Source organism: Protomyctophum parallelum (assembly GCF_964188405.1).
Source record: "Protomyctophum parallelum genome assembly, chromosome: 17".
In the NCBI taxonomy this organism is placed as follows: domain Eukaryota; kingdom Metazoa; phylum Chordata; class Actinopteri; order Myctophiformes; family Myctophidae; genus Protomyctophum; species Protomyctophum parallelum.
In genome coordinates this window covers 36,843,478-36,864,801 of record NC_139719.1, presented here as the reverse complement: position 1 = coordinate 36,864,801, position 21,324 = coordinate 36,843,478, and the positions used below count along the sequence as shown (strand labels likewise).

The 21,324-nt window shown below is 44.4% G+C and overlaps 1 protein-coding gene across 3 annotated transcripts in view; it reads right to left on the bottom strand.

The window, feature by feature from the left end:
- Positions 1-596: 596 nt before the first annotated feature.
- tnrc6ba (trinucleotide repeat containing adaptor 6Ba) overlaps positions 597-21,324 on the bottom strand; it is a 28,684-nt gene continuing 7,956 nt past the window's right edge. The window contains exons 6-22 of one of the 3 annotated variants that reach the window (XM_083788202.1): positions 21,004-21,186; positions 18,251-18,453; positions 17,456-17,530; positions 17,144-17,341; positions 16,804-16,923; positions 16,450-16,575; positions 13,386-13,556; positions 12,915-13,040; positions 12,415-12,625; positions 10,920-11,075; positions 10,200-10,349; positions 6,960-7,103; positions 5,609-5,701; positions 4,340-4,582; positions 3,985-4,052; positions 3,515-3,654; positions 597-3,375 (exon numbers count right to left, since the gene is read on the bottom strand). In XM_083788202.1, coding sequence (XP_083644328.1) covers positions 2,802-3,375; positions 3,515-3,654; positions 3,985-4,052; positions 4,340-4,582; positions 5,609-5,701; positions 6,960-7,103; positions 10,200-10,349; positions 10,920-11,075; positions 12,415-12,625; positions 12,915-13,040; positions 13,386-13,556; positions 16,450-16,575; positions 16,804-16,923; positions 17,144-17,341; positions 17,456-17,530; positions 18,251-18,453; positions 21,004-21,186 — 2,981 coding nt within the window. In that variant the 3' untranslated portion in view covers positions 597-2,801. The remainder of the gene's footprint in view (positions 3,376-3,514; positions 3,655-3,984; positions 4,053-4,339; positions 4,583-5,608; positions 5,702-6,959; positions 7,104-10,199; positions 10,350-10,919; positions 11,076-12,414; positions 12,626-12,914; positions 13,041-13,385; positions 13,557-16,449; positions 16,576-16,803; positions 16,924-17,143; positions 17,342-17,455; positions 17,531-18,250; positions 18,454-21,003; positions 21,187-21,324) is intronic. The other 2 variants (XM_083788203.1, XM_083788204.1) reach the window with 2 other exon arrangements.

Here is a 21,324-nt window from a genome sequence, read left to right as displayed (position 1 = left end):
GGAGGGTTGCAAATTTAAATTCCTGGACCAATTGAGAAATATCAGATAGGGGTAAAGTGAATAAGACACTTTCCATTCACTTCATCAACTGTTGACAATGACATGCCTTTGAGCAAGGTATTTGACCCTTGCTGGAGTGGCACGTGGCAGCTCTGAGATGTGAAAAGCATCATGTGTTACTGAGAGTGAAGCGGTCACTAAAGAATTTACATACTGTAACAAAATACAGTGTATATGTCTAACATTGCCTTCTTGTTGAAAGCCTCCCTGAAATACGCCACAAGATAAACTGTATTTAAGGCTAACCAAGTGGAAACGGCTGGCAATAGAAAAAGTACAGTATGAAAACAAATCCACAAACTAAACTGTGGGCACTGGGCAAGAGATGCTCGAAATGATGGATTGTGAGTTTACAACATATCTTGGGGGCCTCATCATTATACAGCAGGATGTTTATGACATGTCCTTTCGACTATTATCAAATAGAGCATGACATTTATATATATATATATATATATATATATATATATATATATATATACACACACACACACAATGCATATACCTAATTTGAAACAATGAAACCCCCGCAGCAATGGACTTCAATTCAACCTTTATTAAGTTGTTCTCTTCTGCTTTAAATTAATTTCCTCTCCTTTTTGTAACATTTGAAATATTGAAATAAAACAAAAGATCCTGAACAGGAGTGATAATAAAGACCGACTTAATTTAAATGAATACATATCAACTGAAACAAATGAGCAAAAAAAAAATTGTCAAACAAAAGAAAACAAATACAACAGGTAACGTCTTACGTGTCTGCAAAAAGAAAAAAATACATCGTTTCCAGCTCAGCTTGGTTTGGGTTGATTTGGCATCTCAGTACAAAATGCCTTCAGTTGTTTGCTTCTTAAAACAAAACAAAGGAAAAAACGAATCATTCACTTATTGCATTTGGACAAAAAATATATATATAAAACAGGAACAATATGCTGCTAAAAAAACCCAACATATGAGACGTAATGCATTAGTGCCAATGTTGAACTTTTTTTTCTCCATCTACACAAGTCCAGACACAAAAGTGGACACACCCACACAAATGAGCACACGCTCTCGCACTCTCTCAGTCAATCACACTTAATGCAAGCTGACAGCCTAACATTTATTCACTTCCCTGATTGGGACAGATAAGTGTTCAAAAGCAAGCATACATGTATGCACACACGCAGCCAACACTTGTTACTCATGAATCTCTCATGGAAAAGACAAAACAAAAACACACAAAAACATTCACCATTGTAGCAATAACAGACACTTCTAATATCATCACCGTCATCTTTGTCACATATTCAACGGTCATCATACGGTCACTCTTTTCACGCTCCCACAGCCAGGAGGGCATCTTGAACAGCTCGTCAAAAGGTGATCATAGTCTCATTATTTACTGCCTTGACAATATATAATAACCAACTTGATTTCTTGAGTAAGTACGAAAAATAATACAATAACGAGGTCAGTGTTTTAAGGGGAAAAAAAATAAAAAACAAAGACATCTAGATTTTCACAATATTCCGCACTTTTCGGTGTATGCCTTTTGTTTTTTTTATATAAGAATACACAGCTGATGTACTGTACGTATAGGCGAGGATACAATTTCCGCATTTCAAATACAAGAGCCGCATGTTAACTGTAAAATGGTTTAACTGTGTAAAATGGTGTGATATGTGTGTAGCGGGGCAGCCAGTGAAAGTGTAAACCAAACTAAGGCCACGGCTGCTGTTGACATCGACATCATCCTGCAAGGGGCTTTGTGTTGTAGCGTCACATGGTGGACTTCTGTCAAGGAAATTGAGCAGGATTTGTTGGTTGCGTCACCAAAACCCAGAGCCATATATAGTGCAAGTTTGGCTAATGTTGCTTGTTTTTCTTTTATTCATTTTTTTTTTCTTTTACCCTGGATGCCATTTTGGTGCCTTTATTTCTACCACAGCAGACATGTTGGTACCTAGGAAAAAAAACAAATGCTCGCCCTTTGTACATCTCATGGTTGCTCACGCACTGATGTGCGTTTTCCGCAAACTCGGACCCTCCTCCCAACTGCTCTTTGCGCTTACAAAACTTGAGAACTCTGAAGAACGTCAGCCAGGTCTGTGAGGGGCTCAGTCTGCAAGTTTGACTAAGATAACATCAATTACATAAGTGATACAAAAAACAGAGGAAAAAAAAAACATCTGTGGGGAACTTAAAAGGGCAATAGCTAAACTCGTACGACGATCTTTGTGTCACGACCCTGGCTGGGTCTATGTCCAGTGCATGCCTGAGTGAGAGGGGTGGGGCGGGTGTCAGAATGGGAAATGTGGTGTGATTTTGGAGTAAAAAGATATAAGAGCAGTCCAGTTGAGTCCTAAGAGTCTGATGGATTTCACTTTTTTTTTTTTTACAGGTTCAAGTTTTGCTGTTGATGTCTTCATTTAAAGGTAAAACGAGTTAAGTGTGTGTGTGTGTGTGTGTGCAAATAAAGTGGAGCATATACTGAATGTGTGTGTGTGTGTGTGTGTGTGTGTGTGTGTGTGTGAGTTAGTGATACAGTAATGGACAGTGTGTATGATAGTGACCAGTGTAGTCACAAGTAGGTCATCTGTTGTCAATAAATACAGACTGAAAATATGTATTACAATATAGGTTTGACCTGTGTGTGTGTGTGTGTGTGTGTGTGTGTGTGTGTGTGTGTGTGTGTGTGTGTGTGTGACTGTGTGTGTGAGAGAGAGAAGGAGAGTCAGTAAGCCAGCCAGTGGGGCTCATCAGATGGAGTCTGCCCCACCCCCGAGCAGGTCCCCTGGAAGCAGCGCTGCAGGACTTCCCATCTGGTGGCGGTCCTCCATCACTGGGGACCCCCAGAGACTGCTACTGTGGTACCCCATGCCCCCCATTCCGCCCATCCCTCCCCACAAACCCTGCCTACTGACCTCCACGCCTCCTCCGCCCATCCCCCCTCCCATCCCACCTCCTACCCCAGCCCCGTTGTTGCTCCACTGGTTGAAGACCCCCAGGCCGTGCCCTTGGCCAACGGACGGGTCCGAGGAGCTGCCCGTACCGTCGAGGCTCTGCCAGCCGGCACTGGAGGTCCCCAATGCTCCGTTTCCTGTACCTCCTGTGGCAGTGGATACTCCCTCTCCTCCTACCGCCCTCTCGCTCCCCCCGCTGCCATTGGCCCCCACTGAGGCGGTGCCAGGGGGTGCGGAGCCTGGCGAGCCGGCAGCCGTCCCTGTGTTCCCTCCTCCTCCTCCTCCTCCGCTCTGGGAATGTGCGATGTAGCGAGCCACCTCCTCCTCACTCACAAACTCAGCCAAGATGGTGGTGTTTCCCAGAACGCACCTGGTACAGAGAACACGGTCAGTCACTGGGTGAATCAGTCATATGATAAACAAAATAGAATAAAAATAATTATATATATATATATATATATACATACATACAAGAGATTGATAAGACATGTGCAATGATTGGGTCTTACATGTGCAGGGCACTCTGGGCCTTGGCTGCTTCCTGTTTGGTGCTGTAGCGAATCAGAGCACTGCCATGCGTCAGGCCGAGGTGAAAGGTTAGCAGAGGACCGTGTTGCATGCAGATGGTCCTCAGGGTGGAGCCATCAATCTGCAGGATGTAGGAGATGGACGCCGGTTAGAGGGACAAAAAGAGCCAGAAATATACATGCCTGCTGAAATCTGAGGCAGGGATCTCCCTCTTTAAAACAGACGATTTTCGTTTTATCTGGGACTCGTTTAGAGCAGCGACAACAGGTGAATGCAATTAACTTGCTGGTTAAATACTAGTTAAATAGTAAATAAGTACTAGTGTGTACTAGTACTAGGGAATGGAGTTAAGAACCACTGCTTTGTGCAATCAAGTGGAGCTGGATAAGCCGTTCCTGAAATTGGAAAGAATGCAGACCCCAAATCTATATAATGTAATTTTGTACTGCACCTGTGGCGTGAGATTGCTGAGCACCAACCAGCAGCTTCCACGGGAGCTGCCATCACTCCATGTAGAGCCTGTGGAGAAACAGAGGGATTGTTTTCTGACTGAGTGAAGATGGAATGGATATCTCTTTTCCTCTCCTCTCTGCCTACACAGCCTCTCAAAACCTAATGAGATAAATAACTTCCCTTTGCTGGTTGCTAAAGAGAACTGGACCAAAAGCTTGATCACCACCCGACATTACACCCCACCAACACTTCCATCTCGTTGTGTACATCTAACATTTCACCTAACTATTTCATCACACAGTACGGATGCACATGGTGAACAGTGAAGTCGAGAAAATACGCTGGTACATTACCGGTGGCTCCCGAGGAGCTGCCGCCCCCTCCTCCTCCTCCTCCTCCTCCTGGTCCCCCCCAGCCCCGAGAAGACATTCGCGGGGCTCCGCTGGACCAAGGGGAAGGTGACGGCTGTTTGTGACTGGCTAGTCCCGGAGGCGGGCGGGTCAGTTGGTTTTGGCTGCTGCCACGGCTGGCTTTCCAGGGCTTGTTGTGTCCGATGGGCTCGGGAGGCCAGCTGTTCTTGTACTCTGTGTACTTTGCTGATGATACACAAAGTGGGTCCAGGGGCAGAATAAAACATTAATATGTAGAGGGTGAATTCTCCGCACACAAAATAACAAGACGGGGTCTTATAGCGGCACAGCTTCCATGTGGATCTCTGATGTAAATTCAGTCTTGCCCAAATTCGGAGGGACGGCAGGACGGTGGAGCTTATGATTTCACAAAATGTGAAAAATATTCAATATTGCCATTTTATTTCACATTCACATTGAATTCCTTGGCCTACTGGCAGGAAATGGGACAGATTGCTGATTGTGTAGTGGTTTGCTTGGTGTAGTGGTTTGCAAGATTAGGGGTGGCTGGATGGATGGATGGAGGGACAAACACTCAGACGGACGGGAAGACATGGCGTAATAATTTCCCAATATTGAATTACCGGTATCTTATTCACATTGACCATCAGTCATAGAGGATGAAATGTTGTGGAAAAGTGAAATAATTATTGGGAGCTAAACATGTAAAGGCATAGGAGAGTGTGGAATGGATATAAATACAGTACTGTCTTCCACTCTTCACACAGCATTCTTATGATGTGACCATTTTATATGGAAATATTGCTTGAATTTGTGTTACAATCAATATTCCTATCATATATTAATTAAAGGTGATGATAGCCCCACATATGTTTACTACCTCCAGCTCTTTCCCTGTGGCCCAAAGCATACAATAGTTCCCTGCCGTCTAGCCTGCAATATGCCAGAAGCAGTTGGGAGAAGATATTCAAGGAGAATATTGCAGCATCCTCCAGTTCCCCCCCCCCCCCCCCCCATGCAGCATTACACCTGGCCTATTGGTGCAGAGGTGGGCGGCACATTCAGACATACTGTATATGATTCAGAGAGTGACTTCTCCTACAGTACCTACATGTCCCCATACAGACATTTAAACTCTTAGGCTTAGCATTAGAACTTGGGTTAGTTTGAGGTTAGAAATCAATGGGAAGTCCGTATGGATGGTGTGTGTGTGTGTGTGTGTGTGTGTGTGTGTGTGTGTGTGTGTCTTACCTGAGTTGTGTGCATTGCTGAGGGGGCTGTCTGAGGCACTGTAAGGCCAGGCACCAGGTGAAGGCAGCAAGGTGTTCAGGGGAGGGGTGGAATCTGCAACACACATACCAAAACACAACACAGGTATTGGGTACAGGGCAGGCACAATAATACGCCGGCCTTTATAGAAGCCTGGCTAAGGGTTCATTTAAATCAAGCAATGCAAGGCCAGTAAGGACACATGTGGCCACTGGCCACTCAGAAGTGCTCAAATCTCTGCCATGAGACATTCCCTACCTCTCTGCATCTCATCACTGTCAGGCAATTAGAATGACAATGTTTTGGTTGTGCAGCACAGAGCAATGTGGGAAGGCCCAAGGGTATACTGTATATACCGTTTTCTACTAGATCTATTTTGACTATTTGCGGAAATCAAGTTACAACAGTAGATGTGTTCGTTTGTCAAGAAAGCAACCCTTATGGAGATAAGCTTAACCCATTCTGAATCAGATTCATACGAGGTTTTCCACTGGACACACACTGGTCTGATGAACCCATTCTGACCTGAGATTTTTTTCAAAAATAGCAGACCTACAAGCTCGTATCGCGCCACTCGGTGGCGCGATACGAGCTTGTAGATCTGCTATTTTTCAATAGCTAAAGCATAACATGATGCTGACACCAAAATGGGTGCCCGGTCAGAATGGGTTAATGTGCAAGTCAACATCAGTGAAATAGGGAGATCCATCTTAATAATGATATTCCATACAAAAAGAAGCCTCAGTATTGGCCATACAGTGTTTTGCCTGGAGGCGGTCCACAGCAGGCCCACCGTGACTCTGAGACACCTGTCAATCTCAGACACGAGACTGAGGGCAAAGATTCAGCACCACTGCTACAACTTCATCTCCATTGCTCTGTAAAGCTCTTTGAGCTGCATTTCATGTCATGAAAGGTGCTATACAAATAAAGTTTTATTATCATCATAGGGAAAACAACTTGCAACTTAATTATATTCTTTATTCTATAATTATTTTACCTATGCCATGTGATCCCATCTTTACTGACACAGACTTTTGTTTGGGTAATTGATTTATTTTATTATTAATACAGACTCTACAGCCCTCAAATGGGAGGAAATGTGAGTAGCAGACAGTACGGGGGTAACGGCTTTGGTTGGTGCAATTCTAGACCAGCAGGGCTACATGTGGTTTCAGATACGGGGGACTTAACCGCTAGGCTATTTCTGGGCGCAGGTGTCTCTGTGTATTCGGTTACCAATGCAGTGTGTTCCGTTCACAAGAAATGAGAGACACGGCACTGCACCTGTGCAACAAAACAGCCAGTGTGTGTTTGTCTCTGCAAGGCTTACCAGTGTTATCTCTTAGCAACTGGTGCTCAGTGTCATTGAGGCTGGGCGAGCCAGAGTTTCCCATCATGCTGCCCGGAGTCATGTAGGGGTCGGACTCGGGGTCAACGCGATCGATTCCCTTCCAGGGCACGCCAGGCTGGAACTCTGCCGGTGTACAGAAATAGATGGCAAATAAAAGCTTTGCATAATTCACATACATATTCACTCACCATGGTGGATGATATGATATAGTACTTTATTGTCAGTTCACAATTTGTTTTGCGACCCAGCAGCCAAGTATGCAGAACACATGTACGTGCACATTTGAACAAGACAATTTATATACATAAAGACATGAAGACAAGAGCAATATCCACCGCTTAGATTACCCTGTGGCAACTACAACTCCTGATTAAGCCTCAAGGTCGACTGGTGAACAAAGGACCTTTTTAGTCTGACCTTATTGTATGCTGGTACACAATATCTCCTTCCTTTGAAGTGGTTGTCCAACAATCTTTGAACAAATGTTCAGTTGTTACAGCAGTTGTGACTTTAGGGCTGCAGACAAACATCCATACCAGGTGGTACTACAGTACTGAAGAACACTCATAATAACAGAAGTAGGGATGCTCCGATCGATCGGTGGCCGATCGATCGGTGGCCGATCACCGATCGATGGCCGATCACCGATCGATCGGATCGGCCGTGCAAAATCCACCGATCCGCGAAACCGATCTCCAAAGCAAAAAGCTGCGCCGTTTACATCCAAAAATAATGTGTCACTTTCTCGGTTCTGCACCGCTTAATGGAGAAGTGTAGCACTGGCAGCGCAACGAATTCCCCCCCCCCCCCCCCCCCACCCCAGGGATGGAGGGGGGAGAGAGAGAGAGCGAGAAAGAGCACGCACGTCTTCACCCCAGCGAGGGAGGGAGATGGAGAGAAAGGGAGAGAGCTCCTCAGCTCCAGTCCAGTCGTTACCTTTTTTCTCATTGACCAGCAGCAAAGGGAGCTAACTATAATCCAAATTGTCAGACAAGTAGTGTGCCCTGATACAACTTTCTTAGAAATGTGCATGTTGCCTGCAGTGGCAGTGAGTTTCTGTAGCAGCTAGTTTTCGGGAGGGCGGGGGGGCAGTCGGTTTGGGGGGGTTCCCAACGGCTGCGCGTCGCTTCCTCCTCTGACAGGGGAGGCGAGTAAGCAACGACGTCAGAAGCCCCCTTGCTCAGGAAGGCCCCCTCACTCAGACACACAACATGTGTTGTTACGACAACATACAGCCTATGTACAAGGAATATAAACACAAGACCGTGGCGCAAAACTTCATATTTACCCTGCTCTAATGCAACAAAAGTGTGTTCTTACATCCTCCATTTCACGATTTCAGCACTCGTGAGTAAATTAATTTAATTGCTATTATGAAAGTTTTCAGTGACGTTGCACCCACAGGACCTGAATAGCTGTTTTTCAGGAAGGTATGATATGCGTGGTCCATCAATCAGCTGTTTGGCTGTTGAATACAGTAGGGCGTAGGCTATAAGAAAATACATGAAACAGCATCGTTTCTTCCCCATCTCATCATTGGCTACGTTTACATGAGCAGTTAAATCCCCTTTTCATTCCGAATAGAAGTTCAATCAAATTACACGTCGTCATGTAAACACCTACAAAAACTTAAATCCGAATGAAAATGTTCGATGAGATCTAAAAACCATTCCGATGTCACTGGCCGGATTATTCCAATGTTCAATGCGATTGAAGGAAAATTGGACTCATGTATACGCTGCTTCGGATATAAGTTCATTCTGGTCTTTCTGAGCATGCTCCAAGGCGCTCATATCCAAGGTGCGCCGAGGAGTTTGCACATAGAGCGCGTTATTTCGTGCATTTTGCAGATCCGAAATCCACAAAAAAACGTGGAGCAGCAGCAGATGACGTTAGGTGAGGATGGGGGAAGATGAACCGTCGGGTAAGTTGAACCACCCCCTGTATCTTTAAAACTACACACATGAGTTGTCATGTGACCTCAAAATCAGGACACACCCACCATTTCAACCTGACTGTGAAGATGAGAGACACATGGACAAAGTGGAAAGTACATTTATACACAAAAAAGTGTTTTTTGCTGGTCAAAGTAATTTTTATGATAAAGCAAAAGCACCCAGGTCTAAACTTATATATCATGCATGTTGGTGATATACCAATGTATAAAACCCATGTGAATCATTTAGCTAAACATTAGCCTGGAGCATAAAGCTAGCCATGTTTTGTCAAAAAGTGGCCATGGGGCAAGTTGAACCAATTCCTTGGGGTAAATTGAGCCAATTTTCTTAATGTGAATCACCATTCATATTTTTGTATTAAGTATTTGCTACTCAAATTATACTGAATGACCTTTAATTTGGATGTTTGCAAATTTGCTATATTGTATTAACAATATTGCAAATATTATAAGGTTCTGAATAACAAACTTTATTTAATGGTCTTTATATTGTTTAAATAATAAATAAACAGATAAATAAGACTATTTGCAAAAGGGAAAACTGTTATTAAATTATTTTCAATAAGTGAATACATTATCTGTTCAAGTTTAAGCTCTTTACATTAAAATATCATGTGGTTCAATTTTGGATCAACTTACCCCTTACCTGGTTGCCACATGACCAGTTTTTTTGAAAAGGTCATATTTTCATGGCCCTTTGTCATAGCTGCTTACTCATCATTTCAATTGATAGAGGACATCCTGAAATATGTGTAGATCATTAGATTTGACTGCCATCTAATTTTGCCTTGCTTCCAGGACAACTTAAGTAAAAAGTGGTCTCTCTCTCTCTCTCTCTCTCCTGGCCGTGCTGTAAATAAAGTACAAATAAAAACGAGATGATCACCTTCCCAGCGGAGCCGCAGCGGGTGGGAAAAAAAAGACGGTAAACATATATGCCCGCCCCTATCCAACCAGCAGCCTCAAAGCTACTGCGGAATGAAATGATGGGATTTCAAAGTATCGTCTTTCGTCTGTAATATGTTTGTATTGTTGAGACAGTCACAATGAATGAACTGCCTATATTTTATGTGTCCAACAGATGGCGTAGTTTCTACGCCATCTAGCTGTGATGCAACAGCGCTACCGACTGCCCCACTGTGCCCACGCAAAAGAGAAACATGTTCTTAATAGACTTCCCCACTTGTATAGTTGGATAAGAGTCAAATTCAAATTGAACTTTCCCTTTCATGTGAGCGAGTTATCCTGAACATCACACTTACCAGGGGGCCAGCTGGGAGTAGCAACAGTGGTCTTGGAAGCCATCTTGTTGCCAGGGGTGCGGTGCCAGTTGTCTCCAAGGCCCTCTCCTCCACCCATGTCATACTGAGAGTAAGGAGAGCCCCCGGGCATCTTCATAGGGGTAATGGGACCTGAGAAAGATAGCCGTGTTACTGTACATGACATAGTATTCAGTCTCCAAAGTGCTAACTCTAACTATGAAATGAAAGTTTTCAGTCTGTCCATATGCACACAAATAGGCACAAAATGACTGGACACGCCCGATGTCAATGAAAGATTGGCATATAATGTGCCCATATACGGACTGGATATGACTGCCATCACAGTAAATCTGTGTTTCTAGTTAATAGCAGGTTGCCCAATAACCTGCCAATGCTGCTAATGCAGCCAATGTCAGCGCAAGGGGGAGGGAGAGAGAGGAGAGAGGAACACCTCGATCAGAGCAAGAGAACGAGAGAAACGTAACTCTGTTAATAAACAAGTGATTTACGTCGGACATTGACATTAAGTGAAACATGGTTACATATTTCGGCAGGTCACCAATTTCACCCCCAACTTTACCATGCTGGAGGACAGAGGAGGCATACATTTGAGTATTGGAATGTGGCTATTTCACCCTCCAAATAACCTGGCCAACCTGTGCACGCTGAACATAAAGTAGGAAACTAAGACAAATAAGTTATAAAACTGCTTTCACTCACCATTTTTGTGGATACCATTGTCCGGTGTGAGAGGGTCAGGTGGCGAGTGTGCCTGCTCCATCATCCATTTGAAGCGAGACTGCTGGCCTCCCAGGTCCTTCAGGCCCCCAGGGCCCCCCAGGTCCAGACCCGACATGCTGCCTCCAGAATTATAACCTGGGGCAGATGGGGGAAATGTTTGGCTGAAATGATCATCCCAATGAGCTCTATGCACACACAGCATTTTGAAAAGAACTTGGGGCCCAGTCCCTACTTCATTGCGAAGCGGTGTTACCACCGATAGTAATGAAGGCTCTGCTCCATTCTGGTTAAACAGAGTCAAGGTGTGCTGCTATTGTGCGTAAGTTCACTCACTGGAAACACTCTGCTACACCAGTGGGTCTCAAAGTGTCCTTGAGTGTGTTCCAAATGGCTCCGTACTGTGGCGATTAGCGTCGCCACGCACGCACGCACACCACGCACGCCCATCTGTGCCGTCAGTTACACTCCAGACTGATACGTCTTTTTATGCCCTGACGTCACGCACCTGGCTAGCGGCAGGAGGAAGTGCAGTCAGCTGTGACAGCGGTGAAGGCTGGAGGTGTCTATGGGACTCGCGGTTACGCTTTGTTTGTTTGTAACCCTTTAAAGTTTATCATTCGTTGCGCGCACGAAACGTTATCTTTTGGACGACAAGTCATAATGGAGAGGATATCACACTGAGAGGACTCCCCGGGGATCGCTTGGATCGTAAGGACGACACCTTGGAACAGTGGGGATTTAACCACCACGCTTGTACGGCCGTGAGTGAGTAACTAACGTGGATATACAACAGAACAGCGGAGGGGTTTGGGTACAAACTAACGGAAAACGTGCGGGGTACGAGACACATAGCAGTCGGGTTTTGCGTTTGTGCAAGGGCTGGATATAAGCTGGAACTGAATACTGAACTGTGAACTGTGAACCTATGTGCTGTGAACATTTCATTATACAACTTATTAACTGCAACTCTACCATGTCTGTGTTTATTGTGTTTACAAGTGACTCTACAGGGTGTGCAGTGTGGTGCGGACCACGGTATGCTGCACAGCCTTATGCAACGGTTACCCTATTTAACTAACATTTTGTCAGGATACAACTGCCTGGCTGGCACCCCAGATCCATGATCTATAACAAACCGTTACAGTACGGGTGTGTAACACAGAGTACAAATGGAACCAAATTTGTTCTATTTATACACTCTCAAGAGTTATTGGAGTCCTTGAAATTAAAAAGTTTGAGAACCAATGCACACTAAATGGAACAGAGCCTTCATTTGTATCATCAGTAACACAAGGAAGTAGGGAAGCGGCCGGAAGTAGGAAGAGTTATTTTGTGTGCATAATATAGCCCAATATAATTAGTCTTGAGGAGTATTTTCTAGCACTTTTGTGATACTGGCATGAATGGGAGAAATTAAGGAAATCTTGTATTTAGTCATGGAACCTGACGGGTGACCAGTGTTCTTAAGACTCACCAGAGTAGCCCAAGTGTGTTTTCTGGTGCAGGTCGGCCACAGAGCTCCCTAGGCCAGGGTGGGGCAGTGAGTCGGCCCCGGGCAGTTTTTGTACCCCGACTCCTCCACCCAGGTGGGACGGGGAGAGTTTAGAGCCCCCGGCTCCTCCTCCAACAGCCCCCAGCTGCTGCTGCTGCCTCTGCTGCTGGAGCACTGCCATGATCCTAGCCAGCTGAGGGCATGAAAAGACCACAATGACAATCACAAACTCTGTTAGTAAGAGGTTCTGCGATAATACACACACGCGGTATACAATTACAGTTTTGTTTTGTGCTCGATACTGCACTAGTGCTGCACCAATTCTAAGGGTAAGTGTTTGGAAAATTGTAATCGCGTTCCATTACCGTGTGTGACTGTGTGTGTGTGTGTGTGCGTGTGCGTGTGCGTGTGCGTGTGCGTGTGTGCGTGTGCGTGTGCGTGTGTGCGTGTGCGTGTGTGCGTGTGTGTGTGCGCATGTTCACCTGCTGTGGGTCAGCCTGCTGGCGTACATTCGGGGCAAACTTCCTCTGGTTCTGCAGCAGCTGCTGCTGCTGCTGCTGTTGAGGCTGTTGCTGCTGCTGCTGCTGCTGTAGAAGAAGCTGACAGGCCTAAAGAGAAAGACAGAGGGAAGGAAAGAAAGGAGGAAAGGAGAGAGAGAGAAGGGGAAAGGGATGAAAAGGGGGGGGGGGGGGCATGACAGAGAAGAATGACTTTTATGCACACCAGAAGTTGACATGCTTTGAATAATAGTCCACATATGTGGAAAAATGGGGGGGGGGGAGATGTAAAGGGTATAAGGATAGATTCTAACTTCTTGAGTTGGCAAAATATTTATCTTCGGAGGTGACCTTTACTTTCACTCATTTTTCCTTGGTAGGCGTGGGAAAAGAAATAAATAAAGCAAGCGGCTAACAGATAGCGAGTGCTGGTGAAATTCCCAGGCAGCAACTCACCAGCTGGAACTGGATGTGTGGTGGATAGATGCTGCTGAGCATAGCAATGTGCTGGGGGGACAGCTGCGGGGGGAACACACCTCCTCCGACACCCGCCACCCCGCCTACTCCCCCGACACTCCCCACGCTCCCGCTGGGAGGGGGCATCTGCTTCAGCATGGACCCTGGCACCTGAACCCACACAGACAAATTAATAACAAAATAATCCTATTGCCATTTCTCTCTGCACATTCGTTTTCCTCCAAAACTCTGGGAAAAGGGTGATGGTAACAGGCTCAGTTTGTATAGCTATATATACACATTTGAGCTGGTAACAAGTTGTGTGCGCACACTTCGGCTGCAGTTCAGTTTGGCAAGTCATAGACTGGTGACACATGAAGTGCTGTGGTTTCCCTTTCTGTGATGTGCTGGCCCGAGAATATACACGGATAGCCGGACAGACGACATTCACGTAGAAACAACACGGAACAACAACAACACACAACCTTCCCAGCACGGAAAACACGTGGCAGCGGACACACGATATTCATGGAGAAACAACACCTCCGAACAACAACACACAACCTGCCCAGCACGGAAAACACACGTCAGTGGCCAAAGACACGCACTCTGATAGTAGCGCGACACACAGGTGTGGCACGGAGAAACAACAACACGGACTGCGTGGCATTCAGACTTGAGCGAGCCGCAGGCGCGAGAGATTCTAGTAATGCACGATTTCCTCAGGCCTGAAATTAAGTGCAGTGGCACAATACTTTGTCTAGAATATTTTCATTCAAGAAACATTCAGCCTCTTGCAACATGTACACTACACAAGATAATAGTACGATTTTGACTGCGATATATTGTGTAGCTCTACAACAAATGGCGGAACACGCCCAGCACTATGGGAACACAGAATACCTCTGCTGTAACCGCAGGGAACACGCCAGTATGAATCTGTCTCACAAAGCGCTTTATTGATTCCCTTTGATTTCCTCTCCATAGTGGAGGGTTCTTATTTCAATCAACTGTGTTAGCTGACATTAACAACTGGCTGTCCGGCTGTTGTAGTGAGTGAGTGAAATCGATCGCAACATGCGTTTCACAGAAACAGCCGTTCGCTAAGTCCCACCCATGCCCATTCTTGGCCAATACCACGTTAGCGACGGTTACTAAGTAAGGATCCTGGTCAAGCTTCAATGCGGGTCAAAATGGTTAAGCAGTGTCAATACATATATTTGCTGTAGCATGTGTGGACCTCAGAAAGAGGGTTTGTTTTCTTACCTTGTTATGAGCAAACTAGTCCATTCCATGAATTATTTTGCTCCATTGTGCAGTTTAAAGGTATATTCAGTGATTTCACTCAAAAAACCTTAGGTTTCGTTTTTGGCTGTGGGACCCAGCCTTTCGTCCAATCAGGATAGAGAGTCAAAAACGAAACCTAAGGTTTTTTGACCCCCAGGGGTTAACTGGGGACAGGGAGGAACTCCTTATATGGTCAGCACACTATAGTAGGGAGGATTATCACAACAAAACAAAAAAATAAGTGATATTTGAATTAAGTGAAATAACTGAATATACCTTTAATAGTAAATATTAGAATAAAAAATAGGCTCTCATTGTAACTTCCATTGTAACGGGGAAACAGCTCTCAAAGTCAATCTTTTAGCACATAAACTAAACAAAAGCTTAACCATTTTGACCCGCATTGAAAGCTTGACCAGGATCCTTACTTAGTAAGCCACCCAAACCCAGGGTTTGGGTGGCACTTAGCGAACGGCTAATTGTCTTAGTTTAGAAAGCAATAGGGGTAAACTATTGGGTTAAAAAAAAAGTATAGTACTACACTCATATTATAACTAGGATGCCCTACTTGGGGCTATGTAAGTTGGGAACCGATGCACTTTTTGATAATGTTCATCTACAAAAAAGGAGGTAAAAACTAAACAGAATCAAAATGGAAAACAATATTATATTGGCTATGCAGCACAAACATTAAAGGGTTAGCAAATGGATATATACTGGCTGCCAATCTATCAATTGTAGAGTGACTGAATAGGAACCGCAAGGTTCCCAGTTCGAACCCGGGCTCCCCCAGAGTTAGTGTCGAAGTGTCCTTGAGCAAGACTCTGAACCCCTAATTGCTCCCGATGTGCAGGTTGGTGCCTTGCATGGTTTCCTCCGGCATCGGTGTGTGAATGGGTGAATGTAATGCACAATGTCTGTAAAGCGCTGGATAAAGGTGCTATATAAAAATGCACTTCCATTTAACATTTAAAAATGCACCATTTCCATGAAGCCGGCAGTTTGGGTTGGCCTATCAGGGAAACTGATGCATATAAACAAAGATAATTTGTGTGTCTTTCTAAGAAACCAGGCATAGGCTGACAGATTCTCAGAAATTCTTAGTCCGTCCAATTTAAATTGCCATTCAACGGGACAAACCTCAGGGTTTTATGAGACACACACGGTCACACGCCAAGTTTGAGACTTAACGGTCGGACAGAGTGACCCACACACACACACACACACAGATTCTGTGAATTATAGCAGTGGTTTTCAAGGAACCAGAAGACCACGAGTGGGCCTTGAGGTGGTTCCAGCTGCTCCCCAGCTAAATGGAGCGTTGGTAACCAATGGATCCTTTTAGATCTTTACCTCTTGAGTGTAAACGAGTATATTTGGTTTCATTTCACACTCTCAAGAGTTGTACTAATTGTTAAACATCTGCATTACTTAGAATGTAGAAGAATTGTTATTTTGATCATTTGCCTGCTCTCTCTCCTATGGTACCAACATCAATACAGCATGGAATTACATATCTAACGACTACAACACATTTTACGTTTTGGGTCTGAGAGGCTATAAATCTCATCAATCAAATGATGGTCCATGACTCTAATGCTGAATAATGGGCCACGATATGAAACGGGTTGAAAACCACTGAATTATAGTATAGATTATGTAAAAAGGGAAGATTAGCAACGATCACAAAAACACTGCACAAAGGCAATTCTGACCGTTATGGATGGAACTCGGTAGGAAAATCGGAAGAAAGAACGCAATAGCTTTGGTACATCACCTGTGGTGACAGGAACTGATGAGGCACTTGCGCTCGTATCCCTGGGGAAGGGTTTATGGGTGGAACAGTTGGCTGGTGTCTTGACTGAGCCATCCCGCTGCTGCTTCCAAACATGTTGTGACCGCCCTAAAACCAGAGGTAGGGGGGAAGAAGACAGTTTAAAAAAACATGAAGTAACGAAAGAGCAACAGAATACAAAGATATATGCAAAGCACACGTACACAACTACAACAAACAAACATGTTGACACAGGAAGTACATACAGTACATATGACATTACGAGACAAAGAATGAGATCTCCAATAACTTTTCTAGTGGGGTTAGCGGTGGAATGACAAACGAGCAACATCTTACTTGTCTAAAGGGGATAGTGTGGTTGAAGAGGGGGTGGGACTTGTAGAGAGTGGGTGGAGAGTACAGAGAGCAAGGACCCTCCTCCCCAAAGAACCCATCCTGATTGGTGAAAGACAAGGTCTGTCCACGCCAACAGGCGATGGCATTTGCCCAATGTAAAGGAGGGGAAGGGAGGGGAGGATGTGGAGAGGACACATAGGGTCGACCAAGAAGGAAAACAAAGGCAAAAGTAGGAGAAATGAAAAGGAAAGGGAGATAGAAGACAACAGAGTTAAGTAGACAAGAGAGGAGTAACCTCACAGACAGGAAAGAGTACCCATAGATGGTAGCCGGCCAGTACCTTGTCATAGTAAGATGCAGCGTCCCCAGACCCCGCCTCTTTGGAACCAGGTGAGCGATAGGGCAAGCTACCTCCTCTCCCCCCTTTTCTCATGTCTCCGTTGTAGTCATTCATGCCCATCCCTCTCTTATCTCCCTCCATCTTCTTATCCTGGAGGCCCGGGGCCATGTCCATATTCCTGCTGCTGGAATCGTCCCCCTGTCCAACACAAAAGGCTAACATGAGAATCACCTAATCGACTAATCGTAGATAATTAGGATGCCAATAGTACATACATTAGACATTTACGTCAGCCTTGATGAGACGTCTTACCAGTAGCCCCATGTTGGAAAACTGCCTGTTGATGGGATTCATCCAGGAGTCTCCTCCACCAGGCTTCGGAAGACCCTGGCACAAAATGAGACATTTGTTTCAAGGAAGAAATCTCACATGTATGAATTTTCCACAGTAATACTCTGGCTATAATCGTATTATTAATCATATATATTACCGTATTTAAAACTGCCCAAAACACCCAAGGATACAAACAAAATGGTAAAATAAGAGAATAGAACAGTAACAACCAATGGCTAAAACAGGTTTGACGATAGTCAGTAGACTATCATAGTCTCAGGCATTGAGACTAGATAGGTCTCAGCACCACCGCCAATCTTCATCGTGTGTGGGAAATAACTGATGCTAAGCTAACTCCAGGGTGATAAATACTATTTAAAATGCATACATTGTGATAGATATCGCCATGACCTAATAAGAAAGGTTTGAATTATTGGCTAAAGTGAAGATTTAAATTGGAAATCTTTATTTGGGGATAAATATCTTTTTGGCTCAATGTTCACGTCTTAAAACAGCCGTAAACCGTGAGGTTCCAAGGCAAAATATAGGAAGTTATTACTAGTGAAATCATACTTGTAAACCCATGTTACTGCCATAATTTCACTACTAATGCTATATGCATGTAGATTCTTCAATCGAATTTTACCCAGTAGTCAGGGCATTAGTGACCATGTAAAACGTTCCTTGATTAAACAAGAGACCAGAAGACAATTTGGAGACATGCAACCCAACCCAAGCTAAATTAATGTCATTAATGTCTCAGATGGCACCCACCTTGCTGCTGGTCTTCTTCCCAACTTGGCCCTGTCCCCAGCCTCCATTGCTGCCCTGACCCCAAGACGAGCTGCTTCCCTGGGATCCAGCGTTGTTCCACATCCCACCTCCTCCTCCTTCTTCCTCCTCCTCCCAGCTCGAGTGACGGGAGGCTGCCATGGAGGCCTCATTCTCACCCCAGCCATCTTGCATAGACTTTGTACCTTTGTAAAAAACACTGGTTAATACACCTATTATGCCTGTTATTTGTATTTGTCTTGATCAAACCCTTGGTTGGTTTGTTCGCTTTAATTAAAATAAAGTAATAATAATAAAAGAGCGTCTGCTAAATGCCTAAATACTTCATATTTGGGAGTAGCTGCATTGGAAACCTGCCGAAATAAACCACTTCACATAGCTTACACAGTAGGGCTGGGCGATATGACAAAATCTCATATCACGATATAGAATTTATTTTATCACGATAACGATATACTCACGATATAGCATATTTTTTACGATACCTATTTTTTTATCTAAAAGAATTGATTTTTGTTCAGGTCGAGTACTTTACTGTACTTGGGCTGTACTGTACTGTACTGTACTGTACTGTACTGTACTGTACTGTACTGTACAAGCTCTCCTCCCTGGCCTCTGTCTGTGTTAGGCTGCACAACAGTGACACTTGGTGGTGACAATAGTTATGCTATTTCCGTGCTCGGATACAGGGACAGGGACACACATAGCTGTCTATAATGGTTGCACCACTCAAAAAACAATTAAATTCACATTATCCAGTCTACTTATATGAATATAATACTGATGCCCTTCCCATGCACAGACAGGCCCAAAGCAAGTACAAAAATATTACAAAATAAAATGTATATAATAATAATTAGAGGCTGAACTCAATTGTTCAGCCTCTGTAGACATTTTTAAAGCACAGCTCAAGACCCACTTCTACAACATTGCTTTTAATTGATCTTTTATTTTTTGTTATTCATGTCCTCACTGTATTGCATCACTGCTTGTTTTTTAATGTCGTTGCCTTGCTTTTCTTTTTTTCTCCATTGCTCTGTAAAGCACTTTGAGAGCTGCATTTCATGTCATGAAAGGTGCTATACAAATAAAGTTTTATTAGTATTATTAATAATAATTATTATTATGACAATTAAAAAGAAAAAAGAAAGAAATAAGACGTTGCCATTCAACACAGAAGTACAGGCCTGTGTCTGCATTACATTGGCTTAAGGAAAAAATAAATATCTCATGTCACAGTTTGTCACTACAGTTGTTTCAGTTCATTTAAGCTCTGTATAGGGAATCAACATGTTCTGTTGTAGTTATAGTTTAGTTTGTTAAAGACGTTGGGCAGCTTAACGATGTTTAATTGACTACAGGCGATAGAGTGAGAGAGAGTGAGAGAGAACGCGATCTTGTCGTCAACTCTCCATGCCCAGATGGGAGTCTGGGACGAGTGGGGCTTTTTCTTTTCCTTTTTTTTGATGATCACAACAAAGTCAGCGTCTTGTGTTGTTGTTGTAAGCTGTTGCTGAATTAAGGACTTTTCAAATGGAATAATTTATTTGGAACAATAAAACAAGAGACACGCAGCAGGAGGACTGCACAGGTAAGAGGAACGTCTTCGTCTTGGAAGAAGTTTGCAGTGCACCCGACGACGGACAAGCTTATTGTTCAACTGTGTAAAACATGCGTAGCTCACGCAATTTATCAATTTGACCCAACATGAAACCTGCATTTATAACAGTGAATGACCGGTTACTGGGCGCGTTCGGAAATAGCGCACTAGGCGCACTGTGCAATGCAAACTGATAGATGAGTTCGCTCCGGTGTGGTATTTCCGAACGTGCCCCTTACACCGCTCTGAATCTCGTCAGCCATCGGGCGCGTTCGGCTATGCGCACCGGGAATGTGGTCAGTTTGTTGAGTGTGGTGGGCGGTGACGTCACAGAGTGCGTTCAGTGTGCCTTATTTACGAACGACCAGTTACAACACACCATTCACACTGAGCAACCCTACCCTCAGGGTAGGGTTGCTCAGTGCGTGCACTCGGCACACCCGGTGTGCAGCGCACTGGATTTTCGAACGACAACGCACTGAGTGCACTGAATAAACGAACGACAAGAGAGCACACCAGTGCGTTCAGGGCGCATTTCCGAACGCGCCCATCATCTCCCTTCATGTAATCAAAACCACTTCCATATCCATACAATGGAAGACGTTGCCCCTCTTTTAGGTGCAAGCACCACCTCGGCTTGTGTTGTGGTCGTGTTGGCCTTAGAGTATATAATAAAGACATCCGAAAGGTGTTGGCTCACTGTTTTCAGTGCGCGCGGTGGGCTGCTGGGCATGCCGTATATAAGCGCTGTGACGTAAAATACTGCCGTAAAGCGAAATGGCGATATAAGCGATATAGCTTTTTTTTCGTGATAGACATTTTCTATCGAAAATACGATATATATCGTCATATCGCCCAGCCCTATTACACAGATGTCTTTAATTATGTGGCCTAAATACAGCTAGGTTGAACTCTGCTAACAAACAAAGCGCAATGATTTACGTTCGGACACTGAGGTTATGTGATGTCTACACAGCAATTTCACCATAACACCGCCACGCTGGGGTGACCACTCAAGCCTGTATCCACAGTGTCAATAATTATGTTTACAGGGCTCCCAATAAAATAAACTTTATTGATTCATGTTTAGAAGTTGATCCAACAAAAGGAAAAGCTCAACCTACAAAATTCTCACCAGATTTTATGGGATTGGGAGACGGGTTCCCCCAACCTGAGGGCTTCCCTGCAGCTTCATCGGGATCTCCCCAGCTGGTAGGTGGTGTCTCGGTGGACTTTCCCCAGGCTGCTGTCCCATTGTCCACCATAGTGTTGGTGTTGGTGGGACTGGTGGGAGAGGTTGCGCCCCAGCCAGATGAACCTGCATGTAACCATGGAGAATGCAGACTGAGTTGCGTTTCCACAAGGAACCATGCGTTACTTTTTTTTAAGTTATTATTATTTTTAAGTTTTCTTTTTTTAAAGGGTTTTCTACTGTGTGTGTGTGTTTTTGTGTGTG